At 33.6% G+C, this 24,403-nt stretch overlaps 1 protein-coding gene across 3 annotated transcripts in view; it reads left to right on the top strand.

The window, feature by feature from the left end:
- Positions 1-23,191, top strand: part of Gpm6a (glycoprotein M6A) — a 309,399-nt gene extending 286,208 nt beyond the window's left edge. For all 3 annotated transcript variants that reach the window (XM_005325525.4, XM_040293981.2, XM_005325523.4), the window contains 4 exons: positions 8,981-9,134; positions 16,750-16,826; positions 17,349-17,414; positions 21,091-23,191. In XM_005325525.4, coding sequence (XP_005325582.1) covers positions 8,981-9,134; positions 16,750-16,826; positions 17,349-17,414; positions 21,091-21,243 — 450 coding nt within the window. In that variant the 3' untranslated portion in view covers positions 21,244-23,191. The remainder of the gene's footprint in view (positions 1-8,980; positions 9,135-16,749; positions 16,827-17,348; positions 17,415-21,090) is intronic.
- Positions 23,192-24,403: the final 1,212 nt, after the last annotated feature.

Here is a 24,403-nt window from a genome sequence, read left to right as displayed (position 1 = left end):
TACCACCAGACCTATTTTTTTCCAATTGATGGTCTTTATCTCTTTTTTCTTGCCTAGTTACCATGGCTAGAACTTTCAGTAGAATTCTGAACAAAAGTGGTCAAAGTGGGCATCTTTGACTTGTTCTAAATCTTAGAGGAAAACTATTAACTTTCCCCCTTCAATTTGATGCCATTTATGAATTTGTTCTATCTGTCCCTTATTGTGTTGAGGTGTGTTTCTTCTCTACCTAAATTTTCTATTAGAAGAGTTTTATCATGAAGGGCTATTGAATTCCATCAGATGCTTTTCCTGCATATATTGCAGTGATCACTTTGTTTTGTGCTTAATTTTTTTAACACAATGTGTTATGTCTAGTGATTTGCATATATTGAATGCTCTTTGCATTCTTGGGATGAATTGCATTTGAGCATGTTGAATGATATTTTTCATGTATTGTTGAATTCAGTTTGCTGGTATTTTGTTGAGGGATTTTGTATCTATTTTCATTAGGAATATTGGTCTATAGTTTTTACTTTGCATCCATGTCTGGTTTTGCTATCAGGGTGATGTTGGCATTGTAGAATGAGTTTGAAAGCATTTATTTGTCTTCAATTTTTTTCTTTAGTAGTTTGAGTGAAATTGAGAAGAATTGAAGTTCTTTTTTAAATATTTGGTAAATTTCAGCACTGAAACCCTCTGGTTTGGGGATTTTTTGTGAATGGAGACTTTTATTTACTGATTGGGTTTCATTACTTGTTGGTGGTCTTCACTCATTTTCTGTTTATTCATTATTCAATCTTGGTATGTGTTTTAGTCAGCTATTTCACTGCTGTGACTGAAGGACCTGACCAGAACAACTGTGGAGGAAAAAAAAAGTTTATTTGGGGTCTCACAGTTTCACAAGTCTCAATCCATAGACAGCAGACTCCATTCCTCAGGGTTCAAGGTGGGACCGAACATCATGACATGCGTGTAGCAGAGGGAAACAGCTCACATGATGATCAGAAAGCAGAGAGAGAGAGAGATTCCACTCATCAGAAACAAATATATACCCCAAAGCCACACCCCCAGTACCCCACCTTCTCCAGTTACCACTCAGTTAATCACATTAGGATATTAATTCACTGATTGGGTTAAGGTTCTCACAACCCAATTATTTCTTCTCTGAACTTTCTTGCATTGCCTCACACATGAGGTTTTGGGGGACACCTCACATGCAAAAAGTAGGATTTTTTGGTGTTTTCAGGCACTTATTTATGACTCATGTTTTTTTTTTCAATTCTTTGGCATGTATTTGTTCATAATAATCTTACTATCATTTGTATGTCTGAGGTATCTATTATAATGTTTCCTTTTAAATATCTGATTTTATCTACTTTAGCAATTCTACTTTAATAATTCACCTCCTCCCACAAACCGTGAATGATCTCTATAGCATCTAGCACCTCTTCAGATGGTTATCAGTATTTTTACACATTTTGCCAAAATCCATTAGAGGAGTCACTATCTAAGTCATTTATGAAACATACTTTGTAAATGAGACTTGAAATTTGAAATTACTCATTGGTTTGTGGACTGCGGAATGGACGTTGTGTCAACTGGTATGAAGACAACCTTAACCTTGTACATCTTCATCAGAGCTCTTGAGTGACCAGGTATGTCGTCAATGGATAGCAATATTATGAAAGGAATCTTCTTCTCATAAGCAATAGGTCTCTGCTTTACTTTGAAAGTGTTGTGTCCCCCAAAGTCTCATGTGTTAGAAGCTTGTTCTCCAGTTTGGTGATGTTAAAGGATGGTGGACCTTTAATAGGTGGAGTTTAGTGGGAAATCCTTATATCAATTGGCAGTTTGGCTTCAGAAGATATAGCGGGACTCCATCTTTCTCCTGTCTTGGTATGTGATCTCTTCCTGCATGTGCTTCCAAGATTGTGATACCATTTCTTGAAGCTCCTCACTAGAACAAACCCTGGTCACATATGCTTGATCTTCTAGAATTGTGACCTAAATAAACCTCTTTTAAAAATAAGTTACTCGGCCTCAGATATTTCATTAAAGTAGCAGAAAATGTATTAATACAGTCTCAACAGTGAGCTTAAAGTGTACAGTAATCCAGATATGGTGTCACTCAGACTTTGTAGTGAAATTTATAGAGTATGGTCAAAGTACATTTAGTTTAATTCTTAAGAACCCAAGATTTTTTGAATAATAAATGAGCACCGGTTTCAACTTAAAGTTATGAGCTGCATTAGCCCTAGACGAGAGAGTCAGCCTATCCTTTGATGCTTTGAAGTCAGGCATTGAAGATGTCGCAAATGGAGTCTTTTTCAAATAGAAGGAGGTCTTATCTACATTAAAAATTTGTGGTTTGGTGTAGCCAGCTTCATCAGAGGTCTTAAGTCAGTCTCTGGATAACTTATTGCAGGCTCTGTAACAGCATTTCATGCTTCATCTTGTCCATTATGTTGTGGAGATGGTTTCTTTCTCTGAATGTCTTGAACCAACCTCTTCTAACTTAATATTTTTTTTCTGCAGTTCCTTAACCTCTCAGCCTTCATAGGATTGAGGAAATTAGGGCCTCACTGTTGATTAGGCTTTGGCTGAAGGGAACATTATATGTGGTTTGATATTTTATCCAGACCACTCAAGCTTTCTTCATATCACCAATAAGGCTGTTCCTCTTTGTTAGCATTCATTTGTTCACTGGAATGGGACTTCAAGGACTTTTCCTTTGCATTCTTGACTCAGCTAACTGTGACAGGGGAGGGTAAGCCTTTGGCCTCTCTCAGCTTTTGACGTGCTTTCCTCACTAAGATTAATCATTTCTAGCTTTTATTTAAAGCAAAAGATATGGAACTCTTCCTTGCATTTGAACAGAGACCATCATGAAGTTGTTAACTGATCTAATTTTAATATTATTAGGTCTCAAGGAATAGACGGGCCTGAGGAGAAGGAAAGAGATGGAAATGACCAAGAGGTAGTGGAGTGATCAGAAAACACATTTATTACTTAAGGTCACCATCTTATATAAGTATAATAATTATAATATTGACATCATAGATCATTGATCACAGATCATCATAAGTGATATAATAATGAAAAAGTTTGAAATATTGCAAGAAATGTCAATGTGTGATGCAGACACACTTTTCCATAGGCTTTTTTGGGAAAATGGCACTGATAAATTGGCTAAGTTAATAGTTAACAAAAGCCTTTGGCTTGTTAAAAATGCAGTGAATTCACTTTTTAAAGGAAGAAATACAAACAATCAACAAATATATGAAAAAGTGGTCCACATCATTAGCAATTAGGGAACTGCAAATCAAAACTACACTGAGATTTCATCTCATACCAATCAGAATGATAGTCATCAAGAATAAAAAATAATAAATATTCGGATGTGGAGAAAAAGGAACACTTTCACACTGTTGGTGGGACTGTAAATTAGTACCCAGACGTATCATTCCTTGGCATTCTGAATAATTAATCATCATAATACACTGATAAATGCATACGCACATTTACATGAACTGCTGGATTATTATCCATTTTTTTTAACTTCAGCAATACTATCCTATAAAGTCTAATGATGAAGATCAAAAAAGCCTCACATCAAGTATACTCATGAGATTTTCCATTCTAATATAGCAGTAGTTCTTAACACTGGATACCCATCAGGATCACCTGCAGTGATTTTTAAAATATAGAATCAGTACAGAAAGGTCTAAGCATCTCTTTCTGTCTCAAATTTCTGAGATTATCTTAATGCATGGCCATGGTTGAAATCCACCACTAGATACTGCACTCCCTAGCCTATGTCTACCCTGTGAAATTGCTTGATCATGGGCTCTTTAAACCCTGAGATATGGCTGCCTTTAGTGAAATCTAAAGATATTTACTTTTTTGTTGAAGTGGAAACATGATTGATTGATATTCATTAAATCCACTCTAAGATGAGAAAAGATCACTAAAATATGCTATTGTGAAATATAGGATTCTGAGCTAAGATCTTTGCAAAGTATTTTTATATCCTATTCCTTGAAAGAGTTAATGAGAAAGGGAATTTATAAACAATTTGTTGGTATTTTTAGTTATAAAAAGACTTCTAGGTATATCAATAGATCCATTTGGTTCATTTCCCTTAACTTTAAATGTTTCTTTTACCTGAAATTCTTAATTTTATCATAGCATTCTATTCACTAATATATTTTTTTCAGCAGTTGGGTAATTCAGACTCCAGACTTTTGAAGTCAGAGGAGACAGCTGGATTCTTTTCATCTGTACTAATGACTTCTACCCTGCTATTTTTACTTCCACTGACACCTGCTAAATCAAGAAATTGTGATTTTCTTAGGTATTAAATCAACATTTGTAGAAGTTCATATGAAAAAAAAATTGTTACCTTTTACAAGTAATTTTCAAGTTAAGCACAATGTCGTCTTAATAGCTACATAATCAAGGAGCAAAATACATACACTTTACAAAGAAGAAGAAAACCTAGGTCTTGTCTTTCTGTTTGAATTTCTTCACTTAGATTTCTAACAGTGATTGAAATATCCAGGTTGACATCAAAGCAAGAAATACATATTGTTTTATTTAGTTTCATGTCAGAGACAAATAAATTGTAATGATTTTGTTAAATTCCATGCTAACACATGGTAGGCGCTCAACAAATTTATGAGTAAAAAGAAAAACAAGTTTGATAACAAGAAGATTCTTGTTTTAACAGTCATTTACACTTTCTGATGACATGGTGTTGAAATGATATAATAATGAGATATGTTAGCTATTAATTAAATACTTGGCACTCCCCATTAACATTTATTCCAATTTTACTATAAAAATAACTTAATTAATTAATATAATACAAAATAAAGACATTTTAGTGATTTTTTTCTTTTGTGAGTAAGGAGAAAGTGTTCCTCGTTTTCATATAGATGAGTGATACTATAATGATTGAAATGAGAGAAGCCAAAGAGACCATTTTATATAGAGTCATCTGTAACTTCTGCAAAATCCATCCTTACTTCTGGAACTACCAGAAATGAAAACCCAGTGTTTGTTCAAAACAATAAACACCAAATGGAACATAAATCATTTCCTTTCTATCTGTACCTAACCTTTAAAAGTACAAAACAATTAATTAGTTTTAAATCAAACAACCTCCTCTCTGAGTTTATTGTGAACCAAGGTTACTGCCAAGTGACTTAATCCAGGATCTTCTCTTTTGTTTTCATGGAAGCCCTGTGTGAGAGGTTTTTCCAATTTCCAGTTTACAGATGAAGAAAATGCCTGTTAGGGGTTAAGTGATATGTCCAAGTCATAAAAGAATGACCAGCTCATCTGATATCTTCTTTAGAATTTTTACTAATGATACTTTTATAGTTTCTTCCAGTTATTTTATTCCCACTGTGTTCCCCAGTAGGGAGTTGAATTTCAGAAAGCATTTTATTGCAAACAAAAAGGTTTTCAAAATCAGAAGATTTTACATCTTCAGAGGTTTTTCTAATAAATATAAAATTAGCTTATGAAGTTATTAATATTCAGATAATTGACACTCATCATTAACATTTATTGCAATTTTACTATCAAAAATCAGTTGATTAATTAATATAATATAAAACAAAGAAATATATAACTATCACGTTAATAGCAATGAAAAGCTAAAATAAATTTTTAATTATGGACTATTTTATTGGTTACCTATAAAATTTTTCTAACTGGAATGATGCATGATTAATTTGAACAATTTTTCAGTTTGGTTAAATATCAGATACTAAAATAAAACATTTTTATAAAATAGGTAGAATTACATTTTTAGCTTCCTTAAGTATTTCATGGATATGAACTACTACTCTGAAATAAGCTGGTTTACAGTAAAAATTCTGAAAAAGACATGTATTTTTCTTAAAACAGCTTCCTCATTAATAGCAATGGATATATTTTCTCACCACAATGTTTTATCTGTAGCATCCTTCTTTATTAATTTGTTACAACATTAGATCTGAAAGAAGAGTGGAAATATGAGTCAGCTCTGTGGTTTAGGAAATCATACTTAAATTGCCTTGTAAAGTAGCAGCAGCAGCAGTTCAAAGTGTTTCAATCCCATTTGAATCTAAACCTATTGAATCCTAAATCAGGGTTCCACAGTGAACAACACTTTCTGAAGAAGCTATTGAAAAATCCCTCAGGGCAGACAGAAAGAAAAACAAGATAGAGAGGATGTGGCCCAAAGCATGCTAATTACTCTTCCCTGGACCTCAGAGATGCTTTTACTTATCCAAAGCAACATCTTTCTGGATGCTATACCCTCCCTACTCATTGTTCTTCAGACTATGCTTTAGCCTTGAGATCTATACATGCAAAAAATGAAAATGTTAATAAAGAAGCTTTTTCTTTCTCCAAAGAATTTCTACTAACAGAGCCTCTTCACATTTGGGACAGTTCCCAAGAAATTCTGGAGCCTTTTGTCTTGAGAGAAAGCTCACTTTAAATAACTATGCCAGACCCAAGAGCTTCTCATTCATTTAATTCCTCCCAACACAAAATGAGATCTAATTCCCTTATTCTTTATGGTCTTATTCAGACAGAGTATAGTAGTAATAATCAGAATAATATTATGAGTAATAAAAACAGCTACTACTTTGTCACAACTACTTAGGTACCAGGTTCTATGCTAAATGTATTCCATCATTATCTCATTTAAGCTTTACTGGAACTGTGAAATTAATTTAGAGCTCTTTCCATTTCACAAAAGCACAATCAGAGGCATAAAGCCTAGACTCAGTCAGCAAGAAAACCTGTGTCTTTAATGAATATCCTGTAAGATCCCTTTTATCATGAAATACATGTGACATTTACATTAGGTGCACAGTGTCCCTAACCTAATTCACAGTGTATTAAGCAAATAAGAAGTAAATTTAATCTCTTACATATTGGAATTAAATGGAAGATGACTTATGACATAGCGTACAGTTTATTAATGTTAAAGGTGAAAGATATATTGCTCTGTTTCTCTAGTAGAGACTGGCACAGTTTTTACCACACTCAAGTCAAGTGTGTTTTGAGACCTGATGTGTCTACATTTCTACATGGAATATTTCTGTTCTTTTGATCAGTAAAATAACAAAAAAGTGTTATTAATGTACATGTCCCAAATCTTGCTGTAATCTTTATGTATATTAACCTTTGCTTAGTATTCAATGAAGAAGATTAATTAATTCTAAAAGTGATATAAATGTTGATAATTCTATTTAAAGAACAAATCACTTTCAAGGACATTTGCTGTCATTCACTCACTGATTTAAATAACTTCATGTTCAAGTTTTATGTGCCAGTATTTTTAGAACAGGCTTTGTTTCATCTCAGATGTACAAGATTTGAACACAACTGCCAAATCACAGCTTAAGAACATTTTGGGGACAGATATTGGCTCATCAAACTCTCCCTGCAACCACCACCACTTTGTGGTAGTGAACAACTGGAAGTCAAATTTTAGATGACATAAAACCAAATTATTAGAAAGCATGTGTTTAATCACATTCTGAGTTTCTGAAGTACTGTGACATTTGGCAACTTACAGAAAAATTTGATTTCAAGTCTCATTCGCTTTACATCTTGCCTCTCTTCCTATTTGTTACATTAATTTCCTACTGTCATTAATCCCTATAATTGACTAGGTTAATCACAATAAGACTGTATATAGATGAATAAGCTCAATCATGACACTGACACCAATTTTACTATTTTTCAAAGGTACTATCTTTAGTATATATAATGTGAGTTATTTAATATATTTGACTCACTTGATATTTACCTAAATCATAGGGTAAAGGGGTAAAGTGTAGCAATAATTGACCACCAAAGGAATTAATAGAGTTGAATAAGAGATTTAGTTTCACTGAAAGTATTTATTATATATTTCATTGCCATTTAAAAATACAGTTACCTGAGGTGCTCAACTTAATTCCAAATACACTATGCTTTTTTTGAATTTTCTATAGAAATATGTTTCTGAAATTCAGAAGAAATAAATACTTGTTGAAATAGCTTTTGATGCCCAAGAATTACATTATAGATATTATCATTTATCATTCATCCATTAATCCACTCTATCATCTATCATCTATCATCATTCACTAATAAATGCATCTATCTATATATATATATAATCTTTTTATCTAGCATCTATATCATTCTTGCAATAAAATATTGTGTAAATCTATGCTTATTAGATTTACAAATAATAATAAAAAATTGTGTCTCTCATTCAATTCTATCTAGGATACAACAGCTCCTTTGAATAAACATTATAAGCTTTAAAGTATTTCTGATAAATTTTAAAACTTTATTTTCAAAGGTAAAATAATATTTTAGTAGTTTTAAATAGCAAAAGTAAAATTAACATGTATAAATAAAATTCAAAGTTCACAAAAATCATTACACAGGAAGAGGTGTAGTATATGCTAATGTTATTTTGCACTAATATGATTTGAGAATTGCCATATTTTTAGTGGTAATTTTAGAATGATAATGTAGCTTAAATATTTATAATATTAAATGGTTCCAGTTTTAGTTGTGATATGAATTTACCAATAACAGTTTAATTCACTTGAATTTTTTTACAGCAAATTCCCCATTTTGTAAAATCTCCTCTAAGTAGACCTGCTGAAATTTTCTAGACTTAAAAAACAATCGTAGAGAGATTTTAAAAATAACTTCATAATTTAAACAGTCATTGAATTGCAGGTGGATGATTCTTTACTTTGCACATCAGAACCTCTGCCAAGGTAAGATATTCCAGCAAGATTACTCATATAACCCATTTTATTCACGATTTCTCAAATTCCAGTGCTGCGGCTCCTAGGAGTGCTGTGATAGTCATCTATGTAGTGTAACACTAAAAGCCTTATGTGTTGAGCTTGGTGGACTGAAAACAAAATTCTTCTTTTCTGGTAGACTATGTGTTTTCTCTCTATTTTTTTTTTCTCTCTTGCAGTTTATCATGTTGACATACCTTTTCATGTTGGCTTGGCTGGGAGTCACAGCATTCACCTCACTGCCAGTTTATATGTACTTCAATCTGTGGACCATCTGCCGAAATACCACATTGGTGGAAGGAGCAAATCTCTGCTTGGACCTCCGTCAGTTTGGTAGGTAGAAACAGGATTTCTGACTATAAAACATTCCCTCATATGGTTTTACTTAAAGAACTGCCTTTTGACAATATTATAAATCATGGCGGAACCATCATTCCTTCTACCAAAGACATATTTATCAAACAACTCAGTTTTAAGATGTTCCTTTTTAGATTTAAATAAGTATGAATTCAAGGGCTAATGAACATGGGTCTCACAAAATATATCATGCATATATATTTGGATAGGCTGTCAGATTGAGAGTCCTGGTATGGACAGATTAAAGTTATGGTTTCCTTTTTCTGATTTCTGTGTTCTTTTCCAATCTTAACCTGATGTCTGCATTCTACTTTCATTCTTCCATGATAAACTGCACAAATTGTGAAGTGTTTGTTGCCTTCTAAAGTGGGAGGGCGGCACTTTGAATTTAAAGATAAAGAAGTCAAGGAATGCTGAATTATCAGTTGTCCTTCTTGGTTAGTTTTGTCTGAGGCTAAATCCTATATGGAACACTTATCAGTACTCATGTATACCTGTGCTTACCACACACAGACTCTATTCCAAGCACCTCTTATGTGTTATTTCAGTCTCACAAATCTACATGGTGGGAAATAATGTTCTCTTCTTTCATAGATGACAAAGCTGAGGCACAGTGAGGCAAATGACTTAAGGATGGTTAAACAGTTGGTAGCTGACAGCATGAGGATTCAAATCCAGCAGCCTTCGGAGTGTGTCCTGACTCCTAAGTCAGCTTCCTCTCATATTGGGGGGGGGGGGGGACATGAACTAGAAGTGTGAAAAGTTAGAAGTCTAATCTCAGTTACTTATTTGAGATTCCATCATTTTCTATGCCTTTATTTTTTTATCTTTATGTGGGTGCTGAGGATCGAACCCAGTGCCTCACCCGTGCTAGGCGAGCACACTACCTCTGAGCCGCTACCCCTGCCCCTGTTCCATGATTTTTTTAAAAAGTATGGGGGCTACAAAATTTATAAAAGATATGCAGACCCACATTTGCAACTGGATTTGGTTTTTTACTGAATGGGTATCAAAAGCCAATCTTTTAACACCTGGGAACACTCTAAATGTTTTTCTCTAAGAATAGAACAGGAAGGAAGAGCATGAGGAAGAGACTAACAGTAAACTAAGACGAATGGGGGAAGAGAAAGGCAGAGAGAAGGGAAAACATATGGAAATGGTAGGAGACCTTCAGTGATACACAAAATTATAAGAGGTTATGAGGGGCAAGGGGGAGGGGGGAAAAAGGGGAGAGAATTGAACAACAGCAGAGGAGGTAGAGAGGGAAGATGGGAGGGGAGGGGAGGGGAGGGGAGGGGGGATAGTAGGGGATAGGAAAGGTAGCAGAATACAACAGTCACTAATATGCCATTATGTAAAAATGTGAGTATGTAACAGAAGTGAGTCTGCAATATGTATTTGGGGAGTTCAAAACCCAATTGAGTCAAATGTATGAAAGATGATATATCATGAGCTCTGTAATGTTTTGAACAATCAATAAAAAAATGGAAAAAAAAAAAAAGAAATTTCCCCATACTTCAAATTAGCAGAGACATCTCACTAGGAAGTATCTGAAGGCCTTGTGCTTCTATGGGTCCACTATAGACAGACTATGAGAAGACCACAGCTGTTCTCTAGCCAGCTGTGTTCCTAAGCAGTGCCCACACACCATCGTGTCAGATCAAGACCTCAGGCTCCCCTGGTTGGATCCAAATAAAAAGCAGAATAATGTGCCCTGCCCATGAAGTTCTCGGTGGGAGGGAGCAGGGACAGTGCTTCCTTCAACTGGGAGATATTTTTTTGGATCCAGAGCCTTATACACCTGGGAAAAGGAAACCTCAGTGACTGCCATGGGAGGTCACTGTGGACCAGCTACTTTAAAATACTAACTCTGGCTTCATTCTCTCTCCTTCATTGTTCTTTTGTTCTGGTGATCCTTACAGTTAAACTGGAAAACATGGGATTAGCCTCCCAGGCTGTCCTGACAGATAAAGTACTTGAATTTTAGATAAATGAGCAATTTTTATTTTAAGCACTAACATATTCCAAAATATTTTTGGAGACGTAGATATACTGAAATCATTTGTTCTTTGAAACCCAGATTCAGCTGAGGCATAGTGAAGCATAGTGAAGTTATTTTACTCTGAGAGCCCCAGTTTCTCTTATGAAAGTGTCGCCACTGGAATGAGAAAGCTGGGTTGCCTTTCATGTGAACATCTGTATTTTCCAGTATACATGATAGGTTAGCATGCTTCTGATTGGAAACATTTCAATTCTCATGGTGTAGTACATGAAAATAGGTGAGGTAGATGATCAGCGTTTTTGTCTGATCAAACCATATTTTAGAATGAAAATATTGGGAAACTCTAGCAAAATACTATTTGAAATTTCCTCAATTTGTATTTCTAAAGGAGAGGGAAAATAATCCTCTGGAAAGGATAAGTAGACCATCTTTTTTAATATTTTTCCACTAGTTTGTTTTTTTTTTGTTTTCTAACCACTTCTGTTAATGTTCAATGTACTGAAATGCTTATGATATCCAAAGTAACCTAACATTACTTAGTATATCGAGACATACTTCTCTCTTTTTCTCACACACACACACACACACACACACACACACACACACACATACACACACACATGATTTCAAATAACATAAAGCACAGAACATGACTTAGAGAATTTTACAAATGGTCTTATTAATCACCAACACAGTTGTCTGGTCTAAAAGAAATGAAGTTCGAAGAGGTGAAATGATTTTTCAGGGATATAGTTACCTAGCATGAAATGCTAGGATGGAAAGGTGAGTGTCCTGAATCTTGGTCCAGTTCTGTTCTAGGCAATTTTTAGAAAAGAAATTGTTTTCAATGTACATGTTAAGTAAACCATGATTATACTCAGTAGGCAGAATAATGGCTCCTCAAAGACCAAAGATGTATATATCCTGTTTCCTGAAACCTATGAATACACGAGGTTGCATTTCAAAAGGTAATTAAAATTTCAGATGGAATTAATGTTGCTAGTCAGCTGTCCTTTACCTAAGGAGAGTATTATCCTGGGTTAGCCAGAAGGGCCTAAAGTAATCACAAGAGTCCTTGAAAGTGGAGGAGAGTCAAAAGAGAAGAGAGAGTCAGACAGAAATGGACTACTGAGGGTGGGAGAAAGGCCAGAAAAATGCAGTGCTTTGGCTTTAAAAATGAATAAAAGGGACCAAAAGCCAAGAAAATTGAATGACCTATGGAAACTAGGGGAAAAAAAAGGTAAATTGCTTCTTCTTCTAGAGCTTCTGGAAGGAATGCAGCTCTGATGAGTCCTTCATTTTAGACTTATTGTCTTCCAGGACTGTAAGAAAATTTGTGTTGCCTTAAGTCTTTAAATTTATGCTTACCTGTTTCAGCAGCAATAAGAAACAAATATAGATTCTCAAGCCAAAGTCCATTTGTCATTTTTGTTTTCCAAATTTGTTATTTACAGTTTTCATGATCTTATATATTTAAATTATCATGGTTCAGTTCCTCTTCTATCAAAGCTAATGACATTACATCTCCTTGACAATTCTACAGTCTTAATTCCCCTTCACGCTGTAATCTGATGCACTACATCAGGAATAGGTTGTGAACATCTTGGAGGGGGCTATTTCCTGCCTACCACTGTTCACTCTCTGGACACCAAAGATTTACCCCAAGGTCAAAAGCTTTTATCTAACTGTAACATCAACTTAAAGTCAACAGTCTTTTATGAGGACCTATTATGAATCAGCAAACTGACTTTTGAAAGAAAAAGTCTCCAAGTCAAAAAACTAAAGAATGGCAGACATGCAGCCATGACTTAGAAATATTACACAGTTTGTTCCAGGTATAAGAGAGAACAAGTTGAGGTCATAAATAATCAGCACTTTTGACCTCAGTCCACTCTCTTCAAAAGGATATTTTATGTCTTGTGGAAGCTTGATACATATGGTACTAATAGGAACACTTTTATGTATTTACCTATGTGTCCTTGTTAATTAGAGTCACTTCTGCTACATAATTCAGTAATTTATTTGGTAAAATCTTGGCTATATTCTCCTTGTTCAGGCTATTCCTTTGTGTAAATATTCCTGTGTTAGGGGCCTTAGAGTTAACAGATGAAACTGAGGTTGATAGTCAACTGAGAAATAAGGTAATTAGTTTGAATTATCCAAGAAGTCCCAATGAAATCACAAGCATCCTTAAAAATTGAAGAGTTAGAAGAATCAGTTAAAGGGAGATGAGCTATGGAAGATAGGCATGGAAAAATTCAATGTTGTTGTCTTTGAAGAAGCAATAAAAGGACCACAAGCTAAGGAATATAGGTAGTCTCTAGAAGCTACAAAATGATATTCTAGGAGACCTATCATTTTTAAAAGTATAGTAAATGGCAAATTATTTAAAATGAAATCATCTGTTTGACAGTTAAGAGTCAATTTCCTGTCATTCTCTGACCCCTTTCAGAGTGTTGTTTCTATTCAAAGTTACCAACTCTCAGAAATACCTTGATAAGAATTTTATATTATACGCTGAGAGATGGTGCTTTAACTATCCAGTAACCACCAAAAGGCTTTATTGCTTTAGTAATAAAAGTAGTACTATAGTAATCTTCATAGACACATAATGCATGACTCTCTGAAGATTTTCATATTGCAGGCACACTTAATTCTTTCAGTACTGGAAACACATTGCTTCTCTTTAGCCAGCTTGAAAAATATAGCATAGTACAGGAAAAAAAAAAATGTGAGTACAATCCATGCCACCAGATTCTCACTGTCATTTCTCCTAATCCTTTCTATAGTGAGTTCTTGCTTTACTCTGTTCCCTGCCCTTTCTCCTAGTTTTTAAAAACTAGAAATGTCAGTCTGTTCAATTTAGCAAAAAAGGTCTCTGAAGCTAATAAGTATACAGATATCTATATCTATATCTATATAAGTTTGTATGAATTTGATTTAATTTACTGAATTTTTAGTTAGAACATCTTGGTCATTTATAGACAAATACACAAGAATCAAAATAATTAGATTTTCAGATTTGCACCATAGCTCAATTACACGTGATCCTTTGTATGGCTTCATATTATGCTAAGGTGTTTCATAAATTACAATCAATTTGGAACATATATATCTGTAGTATATGGTATACATATCACAAATCCTCACACAAACACAAATGCATATGGAATCAGGAGTTCTGAGTGGGAAAGTTGGGTAGAAATATTTCAAAGTATCATGGAGGAGTGCTTCATTAAGTAGTCATTTAAAGCATGGAAGGACTTAGCCATGGAAATATTCTTCTCGAGATGATTCAGTAAAACGTTTGCAAGGCAATGCTAATACTGTGCCTGGCATCTTCAGGAAACAATGGGGAGTCCAGTGTGGCTGAAACCGAGAGCAGGGGAGAGTATGTGTCAAGAGTTCATGGAACATAAAATTATGAGTGTGTTGCAGGACACTCTAAGTTGAGACTTTTACTTTGATGGAAGACGAGAGTCATTGGAAGGAGAGGACATGACCTAATTTACAGAGGGATCATTCTGGCTGCTGTAGCAAGGGCAGAAACTGGGATGCCATTTAGCAAACTATTGTAGGAATCCAGTTGCAATATATTGGTGGCTTAGATCAGGAGAGTAACCAAGGAGGGTGGGGTGCAGTGGTCTGATTCTGGATGAATTTGGAAGACAGGGATGGCAAAATATCATAATATCAATCTCATGTGCACTTTGAGAGAAAATTCAAAAAGGAATTTATTTTTTGACCAAGCAATTGGGAAGATTGACTTACTCTCCTTACTCTCGGAACAATGGAAAAGGCTATGAGCAAGTTTCCTTGGCAATGAATGGGACAGGCAAAGGAGAAGTTCAAGTCTGAAAATGTCAATTTTTAGATGTTTATTAGAAATCCAAATAGAATTGTCAAGTAAGAAGTTAGATAGATGAATCCTGATTTCTGGGGAGAGACATGGGTTAGCTAAAAATATTTAAGAGTCACTAACATTTCAATATCTGAGGTTAGATGAGATAAAAAAAAAGAAATAGATAATGATTAAATGTTTCAACCTAAGAAATCATAGAGAACACAAGGAATCAAACAGGGTACTGAGAAGAAGGAGCTAGTGAAATTAGAAAGAAAAATAGAAGTCTAGATCTTTAGAAACCAAATGAAGAGAGCATGAAGGAATAGGGGGTGATTTGTCTTCAATACTGATAATTGCAAGAAAATAAGAGATGAAAATAGTCCTTAAGGATTATGAGTGAACTCTAGAAAAATTTCTATGAAAAGATGGAGCAAAATCTGACTCGAAAGGATGTAAATGAGAAGGAAAGAAAGGAAACGCTTAGTGAGCTTAAGCAACATTTTCTAAGCATTCTGCTGTAAATGTCAATGGAGAAATGAAGGCAGTGTATGCATGGCATATCTACTTTGTGTGAATGATGATATCTGGAATGGATCATTATGGAGATGTATAGCCTTGACCAGGAAACTTTCTCAATCATGGTGGTTCATTATGCAAATTCACAGGGGAGTTCTATATATCTACATATATATTTTTCCTTTTAGACCTATCTTAGTATAAAGGAAAGACTGCACAGATGGAGCTCTGCATGGTTATGCTGCAAACAGAATTTTTTTATTGCTTTACACTGAAATAGATACCATAAAGTATTGGCAAAGCAGAGCTCAATGACAGCAGTTCTGAAAGAGAGACAAGAGAGTTGATGATACACCTAAAAACGATGAATGCATAAATGGCTATACATACTAACACTAAATAAAAAGTAGCACATGCTAAAAGATTAGGTATTAGAATTCGCAGAATTCTTGGGTTTTTTTTTCTTTTGAGTATTTCTACATTTAACATTTCAATAGTTCTCAAAGCAAAATAAAATATTCATTGTGGGTGAACTGACTACTTTTGTCTTCTAAAATGAGTTCTAGAGCCACCACAGTTAGTCACCATGTGCTTATTTTAAAAATACAATATCACAGAACTAACATTTATAGATATTCACCTAAAAGTTCTAAACTGCTGTCTGGAAACACATAGGTTTAACAGTTCCCAGGTGATTCTGATGTAGTTGTTTCATGAGCCAATTCAGTAATGGTCAATGTTGAGTGAAATGGCAACTTTTATTTTCTATTTGTAATAGCATTCTTTTCAGTATTAGAGAAGAAACAGTACCCCTTTGGGCAATATGCCTTTAGAGACTAACAGAAGCATTGTAGCAGCTGAACAGATTTAGATCACGACTTCAGCACAGTCTAGGGCATAGTTACCAAAATAATTGTGATGCCTGTACCATCACATTAATGGGTGAAACCAATGAACTAGCTATAATTGAATCTGGTAATTCTGGTAGCTATATTCCATTGACTTCAAATTGAAAATGTTTTAAATTGCTTGAAGGTGAGAGAATATTGCATCTTATATTCTATGCACAATTTTTATCCACAATGAAAGCCCAACACAGGAAGAATTTTTTATTATAACCTAACACAACCTAAAAATGGAATTTGCTGAGATTTGATCAACCATAGGTTTTCTGTCTGGGATCTTAAAGACATTTATAATGCTAACCTGTGATTTTCGACTTGTTATAGGGATTGTGACAATTGGAGAAGAAAAGAAAATTTGCACTGTCTCTGAGAATTTCTTAAGGATGTGTGAATCTACTGAGGTGAGTGTTTTAACAGTTTAAATTTGTCAGAATTTTAGAATTCATTTTGGTATTCAAAGAATGTAATTAAATCTATATTGAATTTCCTTTTTTTTTTTCTCAGTGATAATTTTCCTTGCCCTGGTTTTATTCAGGGAGAGTAGAGAATACATATGAATGAAATGCAGTACATATGTCAGTAAAAATCATAATCAACTTTTCAGATGTTCTAGAAATTCATTTTAACAAACACTAAAAAATTTACAAAGAGATATCATAGCTTTATATTGTTAAATATTACAGAAAACTATCATGATCAATCACTGTTTCACCTTTATAATGCAATTTTATTGAAATGATGCAATTGCAAAGATTCATATAACTTGTAGGACAAAAGATATTATAATATTGTTTTTGTGCTCTGGCCCATGATGTACTGAAAAATCACTTTTGCTATGATGTACTATATTGTTCCTGAGACAGTCGTGGTCCTGATTTCTCTTCTGTGTGTAATTCTGACATGCTTTGTGGGTTTTGTTGCAGCTGAACATGACCTTTCACTTGTTTATTGTGGCACTTGCTGGAGCTGGGGCAGCAGTTATCGCTATGGTAAGACCTCAAAGCTTAATGCTTGACTTTGCAATTTAAATTACTAAGCTATCTGCTTGTATAAATGATGATTTATTTCCTATTTGCAGTCCATATTAAGTACAATTACTTTGTCACTCAAAAAAGAAGTAGGTTGAACGATAAAAACCAATGTTGATTACATTAACAAAATAATTCATTAGGATTATAAATTTTGATTACTATTGACATAAAAATGATTTTTATAGCATATATATATATACAATAAAAATATCTGATTTTAATTTAAAAGTGTTTGTAACTGGTATGGTATTTTGAGTTACATAACCAATTCCTTATCTATAGTATTCTTTTTTCCTCTTAATTAAGAATTTGAAAACCTTTCTTGAGTCACATATAGAAAAAGGATGAAATTATTGATCTTAAGATAAACCTTAGGAGTTTTAAGTCATGTGCTCTTCTAGATCTATTTTCATCGGACATATTAACAAAAAGTTCTTAAGTTCCTCTTTCAACCCATCAGGCTTTTACTGAATTTTGAGGACCTGCTATGTGCCAGATTCTATGTCTTCCTTTAAAACTGACCATGAATTCCAGTGAGCTCAGTGGAATGCCAAATATCAACCATGATTAAGAACTCTTGAGTCAGTGATCGTTTTGCAGCCAAGAATTTCAGTCCTGCTGAGAAAACATTTGACAACATACAGCACCTCTTTATGTTCAAAACACTAGAAGAACTAGGGATAGTAGGATCATACCTTAACATTGTAAAGCTATGTATGCTATGCCCAAGGCCAACATCATTCTAAATGGAGAAAAACTGTAAGCATTCCCTCTAAAAAATGGAACAAGCATTCCCTCTAAAAAATGTCCTCTTTCACTGCTTCTATTCAACATAGTCCTTGAAACTCTAGCAAGATCAATCAGACAGATGAAAGAAATTAAAAGGATATGTATAGGAAAAGAAGAATTCAAACTATCATTAGTTGTTGATGACATGATATATTTAGAAGATCCAAAAAATTCTACCAGAAAACTTCTTGAACTGATAAATTAATTCAGCAAAGTAGCAGGATATAAAATCAATACCCATAAATGAAATGCATTTCTATATATAAGCAATGGATCCACTGTAAGAGAAAAAACACCCCATTCACAATAGCCTCAGAAAAAAATAAAATACTTGGGAATCAATCTAACAAAAAAGGTGAAAGACCTCTACAATAAAAACTTCCGCCTTTATTTTATTTTTGTATACTGTAGTGTAAATAATATAGAACTCTTAAAGGTTGTCAATAATCTTTAAATGCATTAGGGAAAGGAATACTTTAAAAAATGTCTATTTGTTATCAAAGATTAAAGCAGAAATGATGACGCAATACTAGTGTGCTAATACCATACCAGTTACAAACACTTTTGAATTAAAATCAGATATTTTTATTGTAAAATATTTTAAAAATATATAGCAAAACTTACTATGATACTGCTAAGATGAGTTTTAAGATGTGTTTCTAATTTAAACACTGCTCAGAATTTTAAATACAGTGACTATAAACCTCTACACAGGAATTCTATTTTACATGTGAAATGTTTAATATGATCATGTCGGCTAACTAATTGGAGGAATTAAAGTAGAGCAAATAAGCAAGAATTTTATATTCTTAACTGAAACTCAATGCCAAAATATGCTCTAGAGAAGCATCAACATATTCCAGCCATTGATGTACCAAACACTATGGTCCCATGAGGTTCCATGTGGCCTGGCTATGAGATTAGAGGAAACAGATGTAAATTTGTATTTAGGCATACATTCTCATATAATGGATAAATTTTAGTGACATGTGTATGTACAATCAATAGTTCTACTACTGCTAATATTCTTGAAAAACTTAATCCATTGGAGGCACAGAACTGCTTTATGTACATGAATGTGTTCTGTAGTTGTAATGTCACAACCATCATTGACCTCAGATGGTCTCATTCATTGCTCACCATCTAGCCACCATTGTTATCTCCATAGTGTTGAGAAAATTAGATGAGTTTTACTCTATCAAAATATTTAAAGCATCATCTGAAACTCAAAGTAAGGGTTGTAAGACTGTGTAACTAGTAATTGTTCTCCATTATTTTATAGAGATCTTAGAAATTCTTACCTGTTAACAAAATGAGTCAACTTAGCATGACATTGGATGATCAGTGTTCACCTAGTGAAGGACAGCAGCAAGGCTGGCAGCTTGTGTTCCCCATTAAGCCAGAAGAAAGCTCTGTAATACCCACTAGGACTTATTTGTAGAAGGACCCTAAATTTCTTTTCAGTATTTCACTCACATATATTTAATAATAATTTAGGGACCATGATTTCCCAAATGATAATAGAAACATCTAAAATATATCCATTTATCTTGCAAACATTTTTAGTACCTACTACCTATTAAGCACTGTTTATAACACTTGAGATTTTAACAACTAACTGACACATGAATTTGAGTATCGTATTTGATCCACATTTTGTATATATATGGAGAGAGATGAACTTGCACTGACTTTAGAAATGAACATGAATAGCTCACAATGGCTGCTTTCTAGTGGCTTAGGATTTCCATTAAGCAAAATGTGAAATTTTGAGAAAATAGAACATTTTGAAAACAACTCACAGTGACATGATCATTTTCCTATATCCTTGTGTCAAAAAATTTGAATATCTATTGATTATCTGAATATGCCATAATAGTCACGATTTAAAATCTACTTTAGATCCTTTATGTACCTCTGTTCTTTTTTAGAACCAGTTAGCCTCCTGTCTTTCAATTTCCTCTTGACTAATTCTTAAAGTATTTAATGTTCTTTATCCTAAATACTGGATAAAAACTCTACCCACCCTTTAGAATTCAGAGAAAAGAGATTACTGACAACCTAGCTTCTCTTCCCTATTCATCCTTCAAAATCTGTCATTTGGAAAACAGCTTTTTCCTCTCCTGAGAACCAGGAGGGAAGAAAAGAAAGAAAAACAAATAAATGGTCTCACTGCTGAGTCAATTCAGGTCAGATCAGGAGCTTTGTCACTTTTGTAACTTTATTATTCAAGATGGACCAGGAGTTTTTCGACCATGATACATTTCTGGTTATTGTGAATGTATATGCATTTTAAAAATCCATATGAAATAATAACTTCTGTCTTATAGTTTATAATGTCAACTGAAAGAAACTGTAAAATTCATTGCATAGAAAACTAACTTGATACTTAAATCAACAGTTTATTTTGGGGGTTTATGATCTCAATTTATATTACCCAGTCAGTAAGGCAATATAAACTCCTGTTAATTCAAGTCACTTGAATATAAAATGTACCTGAGAATATGTTTATGGATTATGAACCATAGGTACATGAACATGAAATGTATATAGAGTCTTACAGTTTGAATCAATGAGTGCAGATTGGACAGGAAGCACATAATGATGAAAATGAGTTTTGAATCACTTCAAAATTGATAAAGATGAGCTACTGAAAGAACAGGTGTTAGGAATACCGTATGGTTAGCGGATAGAGGAATAGGAATACACTTCATATTATTCTATTACCACACAAATTTTGGTTCCATGTTGTATGTGAACATTTACTGTATAATTTGAACATTTCCTTCCTGATAGCATGTAGAAAGTGAACAGACCAGTATAAATTAATTTTGTCCTTGTTTAGGTTCACTACCTTATGGTTCTGTCTGCCAACTGGGCCTATGTGAAAGATGCCTGCCGGATGCAGAAGTATGAGGACATCAAGTCGAAGGAGGAGCAGGAGCTTCATGACATCCATTCCACTCGCTCCAAAGAGCGGCTCAATGCGTACACATAAATGTTTCTGTTCTTTCTACCATTTGAATGCATTGGTGTTGAATTAAGGGCCATCCAACCATCCAACCTTTGAAAAAAAAAAATGATAGTGCTTCTCATCAATGATATGTAGGGTGACTTACGAATCACCTAAATGCAATTCTTTGTTGTTTAGCACTGAAATTCCTGATTTGTTAAATCGGTAGAATTGGATCTCTTCTACAAGCTCCTATCCAGTCTTCTTTTGAAATTTCTCCAACTCATTTGATAGTTCTGTATGATCAAAGATACTAACATTGTCAATGCAAAGATTTGTTTGATTTTTAACCACTTCCCATGTGTTATACATAACACTTTTTGCATTATTTCTTATGTTTTGAGAAGAAGATAGCTTTTTATACTTTTTAGTTTTGATTTCGGTAACTAGTTTAACTACAGGTAACCTTCAAAGGGACCATTGTACATTATGAACAAGAGGCAAAGATGACATCATGATGAATCTTCTTGACATACGGAAATCTTGTCTGGAGATCAGTGGCCACATTAGTATGGGCCCTGGTTAACGTTTTCAACAATCTAAGGTGCAATTTCTAAATTTATAAGAGTAGGTTAAAAAAAGTGCTTCTTATCTTTGTTAACATTGTAATTTTTCTTGATGTATTTCAAAGGTATTTCTCTCTGATTATTCCTATTTATGTTGTGAGCATGTAGAAACAGTGATGCTAATGCATGGCTAGTTGCCTTTTTAAGATTGTGACACCAGGCTTACCTTTTAAAGTTTAGTGTAGAGACAATTTTAATGGAAATAATTACTGTGGACTATTGGAGAATGATCTCTTTGTGATTTATGCAGTGGCTGGATTGGAACTTTTAATATGCTAATGTGGAAAATTAATTACCTTTATGAAGGTGGTCTATTAAAAATAAGCACACTAACCCCTCAAAACTTGTTATACCTACTTTAACAGTTTTAATGGATTGCACCTCTGTAAACTATTCCTCAAATGTGTATGATATATTTGAAAAGGCTTCCATTAATATAATAACTTTGCTTGCAGCCTTCCAATCTATGTTGGCTTACCTGTAGTGTTTTCTCAAGTGTGGTCAGAGGCCACTCTAGAATGTATTGTTTGGAAGTGTAGTGATACATTTGTGTTTTTATTTCAAGTAAGTCATTTTAACCGAATGTTCATTCATATTCATTTATAAGAAGTACCTGTATCAAAGGAATATTAAAGAAAAAAGCAATCAGTATTACTGGACCAAATTTGGTGTTTGTTTTAACCTTGACTCTCTTCTTTTGATTATTTCTAATGCTACAAGAATGCTGTAAAGTGTCTTTTAAAATGATGTAGCCTGACAAGACATTTTTGTCAGTGTATAAAACTAGGTAGTATTGTGCACTGATTTGACCATTGTGAAATCCTTTCTCAGTGTAAGTGCATTTCTAATAAAATTTATTGAGTGAAACAATCTTTGTACAACTACTAGTCATGCATCATCAGTAATTTTACAAGTTCTTGTAGTAGGTAGGGGGGTATTACTAGGGTTATCTGTGGCATGATTAAGCATTCTGTAGAATTAATTAATTTGGGGTTCGTTTTGCTTTTTTTTTACACTTAGATTATCTTACTGGTTCAACATTTTTCTGATATATGCAGTATTAAAGATATTCAGCTAAAGTATTAATGGGCTTCTTTAAATTCTATATTATAGTGTTTCAGTTCTGTGTCTTTACAGTTTGTGATGATTTTTAAAACTGTCTTTTAAATTTATGTAACGATGTTGACACTTTTGGCTTTTATTTCTGGTATTAGAGTTTGTATTTTCACAGAGTGCTTTGTAGCAGGCATTACAATTAATCTGTTTTGTACATAAATGTGCCAACAGCTTGATGGTGGCGTTTTTGAAATGTAGAACAAAGTGCTTGCAAAATGTAATAAATACACTTGTGTACTTTGTGTACTTATTATTAGTTTCTGCAGTGTTCTTTTTGTTTTGTTTTGTTGATTCCTCTTTCTTATGTGTGTGCATTCCTTTCAAAAGCAATAGAGGTCATCTTCTTAATATTTTTATTTTGTTTGAAGGGGACCTAATACTTCAAAATTCAGTGAAAATTCAGTGTGTGGACATTTAATGCAGGAAAGTGAGCAAGACAGTAGAAGGTGAAGGAATAAAGACTTTGGGTGTCATTTATTTAGGAAATAATAACTTTTCCCAATTTGTTTAATTTTATTGCCTGATTTCTATTGTTTTATGCTTTCTTTAGTACTTTACAATCTCACCGAAAAACAAAAAAAAGGCTAAGGCAATTCAGAAAGAAAAGTGATTTCTTGGTTTGCTTCAAAATATCAAGGTGAGAAGAATGAGATGAAAAATATATTTTCCAGGCTCTTTTTGGGGATCTAAATTTTTCTGGCCACACTAGAAATAATGGCAATTTAAAAATAGTTATCAATAAAAACATTTTTATAGGTTTACAAGTAATTATATTAGTTTTTAGTTACACATTGCTATGAGAGGCAACGTGAAAATTTCTTGGATTTCTATTAGAAATTAGATTTCTATTAGATTTCTTTTAGAAATCTTTATAATAATTAATAATATTTCCAGACAAAATGTCAGTTATGTTTTAAAGATCATTTTTTATAGTAAGAAAATTATTAACTAGCTGAACAGTAGTTAAATGATACTTCTTATTATTTCCAGTGTTTATTGTTTTTATTATGGCAACAAGGTCAGAAAGAATTATGTGCTGAAGGATATCAACATGAACATGAATTTCTCAGTACCTTGCCTTATCCAAGGGGTTTCAAGATTCCCAGTGGAAGACTGAAACTTCAGATAATACTAAACGCTATATAAATTATGGTTTTCTTTTTTAATTGTATTTATTTTTATTTTTTTGGTAATTTTTAATATTCATTTTTTAGCAGACACAACATCTTTGTTTGTATGTGGTGCTAAGGATCAAACCTGGGCCACATGCATGCCAGGCGAGCGAGCTACCACTGGAGCCACATCCCCAGCCCCCCCTGAAGGTTCTTATCAGTGAAGAAAACCTTGAATTCTGTTTCCTAATTCCCCTGAATTAACCAGTTTTTATAAATATTAAATATTTCTGCTATTCCCATTTTATTGACCTAATCAAACTTTTCTTTTTTTTTATTCTTTTTTTTATT

The sequence above is a fragment of the Ictidomys tridecemlineatus genome, chromosome 14 (genome assembly GCF_052094955.1).
Source record: "Ictidomys tridecemlineatus isolate mIctTri1 chromosome 14, mIctTri1.hap1, whole genome shotgun sequence".
NCBI lineage: Eukaryota > Metazoa > Chordata > Mammalia > Rodentia > Sciuridae > Ictidomys > Ictidomys tridecemlineatus.
This window is presented reverse-complemented; position numbering and strand designations above follow the sequence as displayed.